Source organism: Babylonia areolata, chromosome 26 (genome assembly GCF_041734735.1).
Source record: "Babylonia areolata isolate BAREFJ2019XMU chromosome 26, ASM4173473v1, whole genome shotgun sequence".
NCBI lineage: Eukaryota > Metazoa > Mollusca > Gastropoda > Neogastropoda > Buccinidae > Babylonia > Babylonia areolata.
In genome coordinates, this window is record NC_134901.1 from 33,725,761 (window position 1) to 33,735,760 (window position 10,000).

General features: G+C 47.8%; 1 protein-coding gene across 2 annotated transcripts in view; it reads left to right on the forward strand.

The window, feature by feature from the left end:
- LOC143300650 (uncharacterized) overlaps positions 1–10,000 on the forward strand; it is a 238,561-nt gene that overhangs the window by 183,259 nt on the left and 45,302 nt on the right. For both annotated transcript variants that reach the window (XM_076614474.1, XM_076614476.1), the window contains exon 5: positions 6,303–6,446. In XM_076614474.1, the coding sequence (XP_076470589.1) occupies positions 6,303–6,446 (144 nt within the window). The remainder of the gene's footprint in view (positions 1–6,302; positions 6,447–10,000) is intronic.

Sequence of the window (10,000 nt, forward strand, 5' to 3'; positions counted from 1 at the left end):
CCCCCCCTCCCTCTCGCCCCGCCTGTGCTGGTCATTGTCATCATCATCATCTGACACGCTTGACCCGTGATCAGCCCTCCGCCCCTTTCACAGCCTGACGATTGTACTTTGTCAGAAACCTTCCTCCGCGCGCGTGTGTGTGTGCCCAAGTGCCACTTCTAACCCCCTGACACCGAATCCGTCAATCTGTACGAGCAGGGCCAGCACGATCATTTCCGGTATTGGACCGGATATGACACCACCACCACACCACCTTTCACGGCATCCGCCACTTTCTCTCCCTCCCTCCTTCGCATTCGCGTGGGAAATGCTGATTGGAGGGGAGGGTGGGGTGGTAATGGGGGAGTCATCTTTAGGGCTTGGCTTGTCTCTTGTGAGAGTTTGTGAGCTTCGTTGCATCGTGCCGGGGATTATGCGAACCGCTTTGAAGTTGAAAGAAACGTGATTGTTGTCAGATTGGGGCTCGTTTCGCTTCAGGTTGATGATGTCTTCTGGAACATTTGATGATGGTGGTGGTGGAGGTGGGGGTGGTGGTGTCAGCGTGTGGGGTGTATCTGTGACGACGATTCAAAGAAAGGGCTGTGTGCACATATTTATAATAAGCTGAGTGGGGTGAACAATTTCGAAATGCTTTACCGCCAAGTTACTAGCGCGCGCGCACACACGCACGCACACACACACACACACACACACACACACACACACACACACACACACACATTCATTTTTTCTAAGTGTGTTTATGAGAGAGAAATGTAGAGGGAAATGTATTTTACTTTTGTAGCATGGCATCTTCTTGTATAATATCTTCTTGTTATCTCCAAGGGTGTCTTTCTGTGTGTCAGTCTGTCTATGAATGTTAGATACGAGGACAGTAACTACCAGAAAGGGGGGATGGGGGCGGGGGGGGGGGGAGGGCTACGAAAACGATCAACGTGTCCTGATCAAAGTGGCTGTCTTCAACACTCAACATCAACCACACCTCTCCCTTCTCTTGCTGTTGCACTGACCAGAAATCATCACCGTCACCACCACCACCACCACCATCATTGAGCTGACATGTTTCCGTGAATCCCTGATAAGCCCAAACCCCCATCATCACCTTGACAAATGTAGGACCACCCCGGTGTGTGTGTGTGTGTGTGTGTGTGTGTGTGTGTGTGCCCAAAGTGCCGGTGTTAACCAGGCTGACATCGGATTTGTCTTTCTGCATGAGCAAGGGACAACTGAATTATTTCCGGGATTTGACCGGATGTGAAATCCCCTCCCACTTAACCACCTCACACACACACACTCTCTCTCTCTCCCTCTCTCTCTCTCCCTCTCTCCCTCTCTCTCTCCCTCTCTCCCTCTCTCTCTCCCTCTCTCTCTCTCGCCACACACACACACACACCACACACACACACACACACACACACACACACACACACACACACAGTGGTGGAGAAAGCTTGGTTGGAGATAGGGTCAGGGGAGTCATCTTCAGGGCAATGCCTGTGTGTGAGTTCCAGAGCTTCGTTGTGCAGGGCGACAGGGAACTGGACTGCTTTGAAGTTGAAAGGAACCTGATCGTTTTCTGGCTGGGCTCCTTTCATTCCAGAGTGATGAAGTCTTCTGGAATATTGAGGATGGTGGCCTAGAGGTAACACGTCTGCCTAGGAAGCGAGAGAATAATCTGAGCGCGCTGGTTCGAATCACACCGGCAGTCGCCAGTATTTTCTCCCCCTCCACTAGACCTTGAGTGGTGGTCTGGACGCTAATCATTCGGGTTAGACGATAAACCGAGGTCCTGTGTGCAGCATGCATTTAGCACACGTAAAAGAACCCACGGCAACAAAAGGGTTGTCCCCGCCAAAATTCTGTAGAAAAACCAATAAAACTGCGGGCAGAAAAAATTATAAAACATCGGTGGCGCTGTCAGTGTGGCGACGCGCTGTCTCTGGGGGGAGCAGCCCGAATTTCACATAGAGAAATCTGTTGTGACAAAAAAAAGAGTAATACAATACCTTGCAAACAATGGTTGGTGTGGTGGTCGTGGCAGCGTGTGGGGTTTCTCTGTTGTTGGTTGTGAGAAATCGATGTTCTGTGATGGTGAGGAGGATGTGAGCATGCTGAGAAGACAGAAATGGAAATACGCACTGGAAGTACTCACCTTGACACTGAGTCTCACAAATACTCGTAGGTATACACCCTTACATGCTTGGTAGCTTCTTCGCTCGCGAACGCGCGCGCGCGCGCGCACGCACACACACACACACACACATACACACGCGCGCGCGCGCGCGCAGAAACTCAAGCAAATACGTCGGACCGCATTCGTACACTCATGCGCATGTGTGAGCGTCCATGGAGAAGAGAACAGAAAGCTTTCTGCATGTGTAGTTCTATATACTGACAGTGTGACTGTGTAGTGCAATTGTCATTCTGACGTATCGACAGCTCAGTTGTCATTCTGACGTATTGACAGTTCAGTTGTCATTCTGACGTATCCACAGCCCAATTGTCATTCTGACGTATCGACAGCCCAATTGTCATTCTGACGTATTGACAGTTCAGTTGTCATTCTGACGTATCGACAGCTCAGTTGTCATTCTGACGTATCCACAGCCCAATTGTCATTCTGACGTATTGACAGTTCAGTTGTCATTCTGACGTATTGACAGTTCAGTTGTCATTCTGACGTATCCACAGCCCAATTGTCATTCTGACGTACAACAGGCCAGTTGTCATTCTGACGTATCGACAGCTCAGTTGTCATTCTGACGTATTGACAGTTCAGTTGTCATTCTGACGTATTGACAGTTCAGTTGTCATTCTGACGTATCGACAGCTCAGTTGTCATTCTGACGTATTGACAGTTCAGTTGTCATTCTGACGTATCGACAGCTCAGTTGTCATTCTGACGTATTGACAGTTCAGTTGTCATTCTGACGTATCGACAGCTCAGTTGTCATTCTGACGTATTGACAGTTCAGTTGTCATTCTGACGTATCCACAGCCCAATTGTCATTCTGACGTATTAAAAGCCCAGTTGTCATTCTGACGTATTGACAGTTCAATTGTCATTCTGACGTATTAAAAGCCCAGTTGTCATTCTGACGTATCGACAGCCCAGTTGTCATTCTGACGTATTGACAGTTCAGTTGTCATTCTGACGTATCCACAGCCTAATTGTCATTCTGACGTATTAAAAGCCCAGTTGTCATTCTGACGTATTGACAGCCCAGTTGTCGTTCTGACGTATTAACAGCCCAGTTGTCATTCTGACGTATTGACAGCCCAGTTGTCATTCTGACGTATCGACGGCCCAGTTGTCATTCTGACGTATTAACAGCCCAGTTGTCATTCTGACGTATTAACAGCCCAGTTGTCATTCTGACGTATTGACAGTTCAGTTGTCATTCTGACGTATAACAGGCCAGTTGTCATTCTGACGTATTAAAAGCCCAGTTGTCATTCTGACGTATCGACGGCCCAGTTGTCATTCTGACGTATTAACAGCCCAGTTGTCATTCTGACGTATTAACAGCCCAGTTGTCATTCTGACGTATTGACAGTTCAGTTGTCATTCTGACGTATCGACAGCTCAGTTGTCATTCTGACGTATTAACAGCCCAGTTGTCATTCTGACGTATTGACAGCCCAGTTGTCATTCTGACGTATTGACAGCCCAGTTGTCGTTCTGACGTATTGACAGTTCAGTTGTCATTCTGACGTATTAACAGCCCAGTTGTCATTCTGACGTATTAAAAGCCCAGTTGTCATTCTGACGTATTGACAGCCCAGTTGTCATTCTGACGTATCGACAGCCCAGTTGTCATTCTGACGTATTAACAACCCAGTTGTCATTCTGACGTATTAACAGCCCAGTTGTCATTCTGACGTATTGACAGTTCAGTTGTCATTCTGACGTATTGACAGCCCAGTTGTCATTCTGACGTATCGACAGCCCAGTTGTCATTCTGACGTATTAACAGCCCAGTTGTCATTCTGACGTATTGACAGTTCAGTTGTCATTCTGACGTACAACAGGCCAGTTGTCATTCTGACGTATTAACAGCCCAGTTGTCATTCTGACGTATTGACAGTTCAGTTGTCGTTCTGACGTATTGACAGCCCAGTTGTCATTCTGACGTATCGACAGCCCAGTTGTCATTCTGACGTATTAACAGCCCAGTTGTCATTCTGACGTATTAACAGCCCAGTTGTCATTCTGACGTATTGACAGTTCAGTTGTCGTTCTGACGTATTGACAGCCCAGTTGTCATTCTGACGTATCGACAGCCCAGTTGTCATTCTGACGTATTAACAGCCCAGTTGTCATTCTGACGTATTAACAGCCCAGTTGTCATTCTGACGTATTGACAGTTCAGTTGTCATTCTGACGTATTGACAGTTCGGTTGTCATTCTGACGTATCCACAGCCTAATTGTCATTCTGACCTATTAAAAGCCCAGTTGTCATTCTGACGTATTGACAGTTCAGTTGTCATTCTCACGTATTAAAAGCCCAATTGTCATTCTGACGTATTAAAAGCCCAGTTGTCATTCTGACGTATCCACAGCCCAATTGTCATTCTGACGTATTAAAAGCCCAGTTGTCATTCTGACGTATTGACAGTTCAGTTGTCATTCTGACGTATCCACAGCCCAATTGTCATTCTGACGTATCCACAGCCCAATTGTCATTCTGACGTATCGACAGCTCAGTTGTCATTCTGACGTATCGACAGTTCAGTTGTCATTCTGACGTATCGACAGTTCAGTTGTCATTCTGACATATTTACATGCCAAATGACATTCTTACTTATCGACAGTTCAGTTGTCATTCTGACATATTTACATGCCAAGTGACATTCTTACTTATCGACAGTTCAGTTGTCATTCTGACATATTTACATGCCAAGTGACATTCTTACTTATCGACAGTTCAGTTGTCATTCTGACATTATTCTTACTTATCGACAGTTCAGCTGTCATTCTGACATATTTACATGCCAAGTGATATTCTGACGTATCGACAGTTCAGTTGTCATTCTGACATATTTACATGCCAAATGACATTCTTACTTATCGACAGTTCAGTTGTCATTCTGACATATTTACATGCCAAGTGACATTCTTACTTATCGACAGTTCAGTTGTCATTCTGACATATTTACATGCCAAGTGACATTCTTACTTATCGACAGTTCAGTTGTCATTCTGACATATTTACATGCCAAGTGACATTCTTACTTATCGACAGTTCAGCTGTCATTCTGACATATTTACATGCCAAGTGATATTCTGACATATCGACAGTCATAATTGTTGTTCTGACATATAGCCCATTTGTCATTCTGACGTATCGACAGTCCTATGCCTTACTACGTGTTAGTCGGACAAGCCGTTATGATGTTTGTTTGTTTGTTTTTTCTCTCTTTTTTTGTGGCCTTTCAATCTTTGTAGCAGTATCCCATTCCATGTATCTGTCTGCATCTCTGTCTTGTTCACGTGCACAATCTTTCCTTTTCCTTTTTGTGTTTTCCCTCGTAGTTGTGTTGCATTGTATGCAGTTAATCTGAATTATGGAGGAAGAATAGGCCGTGACCAGAGTATCAGTCCTTGAGTTCTCTCTCTGGGTCTCTCTGTCTTCCCCTCTCTCTCTCCCCTCCCTCACTCTCCGGGTCTCTCTGTCTGTCTCTCCCTTTCTCTCTGTATATCTCTCCCTTTCTCTCTGTCTGTCTCTCTTTCTCCCTCTCCCCTCCCCTCTCTCTCTCCCCTCCCCTCTCTCTCTCCGGGTCTCTCTGTCTGTCTGTCTGTCTCTCTCCCAATCCCCCTCCCCCTCTCTCCGGGTCTCTCTGTCTCTCCCTTTCTCTCTGTCTGTCTCTCTGTCTCCCTCTCCCCTCCCCTCTCTCTCTCCAGGTCTCTCTGTCTGTCTCTCTGTCTCTCCCTCCCCCCCCCCCCTCTCCGGGTCTCTCTGTCTCTCCCTTTCTCTCTGTCTGTCTGTCTGTCTCTCTCTTCCTCTCCCCTCCACTCTCTCTTTCCGGGTCTCTCTGTCTGTCTGTCCCTCTCTCTGTCTGTCGGTCTGTCTCTCTCTCTCCCTCTCCCCCCCCCCCCTCTCTCCGGGTCTCTCTGTCTCTCTCTCCCTTTTTCTCTGTCTGTCTCTCTCCGTCTCCCCTCCCCTCTCTCTCTCCGGGTCTCTCTGTCATTATCTGTCTCTCTGTCTCTCTCTGTCTCTGTCTCTGTCTCTCTCTCTCTCTCTCTCTCTCAAGTTATCTCTCTCTCAAGTCATTCAGCAACTGGTGGTGCCTGTTTCAGACTATGACAAGTTTGGCACGTGCGGGTCCAGCTTTCAGTGTGACAACCAGAAGTGCATTGAGGAGACGCTGGTGTGTGACGGTGTGGACAACTGCGGGGACTTCTCCGACGAGGCTGCTGAGGGCCGCTCCAAGTGCAGAGAGGGTGAGTGACGTCTGCCTTCCTCTGTGTGTGTGTGTGTGTGTGTGTGTGTGTGTGTGTGTGCGTGTGTGTGTGTGTGTGTGTGTGTGTCCGTCCGTGGAGAGGGCGTGCGAGTAGGCGGGCTCGATTGGGGAGAATAAGGCGTATTCTGTCCGTCCGTCGGTATGTATGTGAGATTGAATGTATGTATGTATGTATGTTTTTGCCTGTCCTTATCGCTCTAAAAATCCGTCTATCAGAGTACTGGTGTTTGTAATGTGAAAGGCGCATGAGAGAGAGAAGGGGGTGTGGTGAAAGAGGGAGAGGGGGTGGAGAAAGAGGGAGAGAGAGAAGAGAGAAAGAGAGAGAGAGAGTGTGTGTGTGTGTGTATGTGTTCAAACAGGAAGTCGCATTCACTGCTGTAATCCTTCAAAGTATCGACCTTTTCGGTCACTGACATGAAACACGGGTTTGTCTTTGGTGCCATCCACCGCACTCAGCACGCATGACTGGTTTCAGTTTAGAACGCATCAAAAGATTGAAATCGCGGCGCTTAACACAGATGTTTGCAGCACACGTTAGCGTCACCGCTATCAGTCTCTGTCGCAATGCCTGGCTGAACGCTTTGATGGCGTCAGGTCCGGAGCGGCGGGGGATCTAAGTCCCCGGGAGATTGGGGATCAAATCCCTGACCACGTTCTCCCATTCTCTATCACCCTTGGAGATTTCAGCACCCTGCCTGTTACCCGTGCTAGGGTCATTAGTCTTTGTGGGTTGCGGGCTTTAGCTTGTCGACCGTCGCTTGGAGGGTTGGCCGAGGGCAGTTAGATAGGGCGCGTTAGCAGTGCAAAAGTTGGACAATTCAATTCCCGTGGTTAAATAGGTTTGATTTTCGCGGCTGGGTGCATGAAAATGCTGAAGTCAAACAAACGGAGTGGTGGCGTTGGTGGTGAATGAGGCATACTGTCCAGGAAGAGTGCATGGTTCCATTCACAGCATGGACAGGGACTTTCTTCCAAACACACACACACACACACACACACACACACACGTGCGCGCGCGCACGCACACACAAACACACACACACACACACACACACACACATATACACACACACTCTCTCTCTCTCTCTCTCTCTCTCTCTCTCTCTCTCTCTCTCTCTCTCTCTGCTTCTTCTTGGCACGAAATCAGACTGTAAATATCACTGTGACAATTACATTTCTGACATGCCGAAGAGATTGATCATGGATTTAATTCTGTCAGCTCGGTTAGATGTACCACTGGCGTTTGTTTCTTGTTGTTGTGTATTTTTGTTGTTTGTTCGTTTGTTGTTGATGTTGTTTTTGAAAGCGTACAATTTTTGCAGCTGACAGTCTGCCGTGTAATTTAACGTATCGCTCGTTGGCTACACGAGATTACTTCTATCACGTTGACCTCAAACGGAACATTGGCAAAGCCGTCAAAATGCCCCAACGCCATGTGCTTGGGTGAATCAAGATTTATGCTCACCTACATAAGATTATCCCCGTTTGAACTTCACGCCATTCTTAGCTGACAGCAGGATGTTAAAAGACAAATGTTGTGCCACGCAACAAACATCCCTGGTCAGCCTGGACAGTGGATGAAAGAGGAGAGAAGGGTCGTTTCACCACACACCCCAAGTACACCCCACCCCCTCTCCCACCCACCCAATACTTTTCCTTACGTTCTTCTCGTCCGTCAGCGTGAAACCTTGTTGCTGTTGTTGAGAATTTTACACATTATTGTTTTTCTTCTGTGTGTTCTTCAGTACAATGCATATCGGATCATTATGATTTGTCAAAGGAGTCACCACACTGTCTTTGCCAAATCCCTTATGATCTTATGGGTAGCCGTTTTGCCGAATACATACACAAACTGCTTCTTTGGTTAATTTGTAAACCTCGTAATGAGTGGGTTTTCCGCTTTGGTTTATTTGTGAACATGTTGCATTGGAAAACCTGCGTGAAGTTGAGTTTCCCTTCTTCCCGATCAAAGCACAGTAGGAATAGTGTCGTTCAGGTACAACGGGACTTTTAAAAGCCCTTTAGATAGATGTGCTCCAGCTTTCTAACCTTGATCAGCCATTGTAGTACACTGACATCACCACCAGAGTAGTACCAGTGCTGCAGTGAGGTTCCTTGTGCTGAGACCCATACATTGTATTGTGATCTTGTGCCCATACGTGTTGTTAGAATTTGGGCTGTGTTTTGGGTGTGGAGTGGAAACTAAAGCGGAATTTTGATACGGTATCGGAAGGGGTTGAGGCTTATAAACCATCGACCCAGCAAAAGAACAAGTTGACCTTGTGGGTGTGTCGCTAATTAATGTGAGGGTGATTCACGGTACATGTGGGAAATATCCCTGCAGGGTAAGTCTGACTTTCTGTCCTGTCAAAAGGTGAGTAACTTTATGTAAAAGAATGAAACCAGAAGGACATTGCGCGGGGGTGTTGGCAACGGATCAGACCTGTAATCCTCCCATGTTCCCCTCTACACACACACACACACACACACACACACACACACACACACACACACACACACACACACACACACACACACACACACACACACACACATACTGATGCATCTGTTTGTCCGAGAGACGGAGCGAAAGGCGGAGTGAACGTTCCTCCACGAGCACTGTGGCGGCACTGCCCATGACGGATGACACCACTCCCCAGACGGACACCTCGCCCACACTGAACTCATCACTGCCGGCCACAGTGCCCACAACACACCCACACCCACACCTACCCCCGCCCTCACTGCGGCAAACGAGACACGAGAGATTAAGACTGTACCACCCTTCCCCCTCCCCCACCCATCAAACATCCCTCCACCCTCCCCACCACCAGCAAGCACTCATCCCCCGTCTCCCGTGACCCCGTTGCTTATCATTCATTTATGTCTCTTTTTATTGGCGGCCATGCCAAGGTGCCGCTGTTGGTGAAGTGATGGGGAGGAGGGAGGCAGAAGTCGGACAGACCGTGGTGATGGCATCATATGTCTGTGGGCAAAGGGTGGAGATTTTTCCGATCTCCCAGGTCAGCATATATGTAGACCTGCTCGTGCCTGAACCCCATTCGTGTGTATATGCACGCAGAAGATCAAATACGCACGTAAAAGATCCTGTAATCCATGTCAGCGTTCAGTAGGTTATTGAAACGAGAACATATCCAGCATGCACACCCCCGAAAACGGAGTATGGCTGCCTATATGGCGTAAAATGTTACATGCCTGTCTGAGTGTGTATGTGTGCGTGCCTGAAATATGAGTGAATGACACAGGAAACAAATGATGAGCGCCCAATGGCAGCCGTCAGTCGGCTCTACCCAGGTAGGCACCCTGTTGTGCAAATGACCCCGTGTTTGTAAAGTGCTTATAGCTTGGTCTCCGACCGAGGATAGGCGATATATAAATAATGATCCATGTCATCACCACCACCATCAGGCCATGGCGCAGGCATCATGTCTGTGCCGATCAGCTGTCAGGTGGGGCAGGATGATACTGGTGGTGTGTGGCTGGTGGAAGTGGTTGGTGTAAGGAATTGAGTCT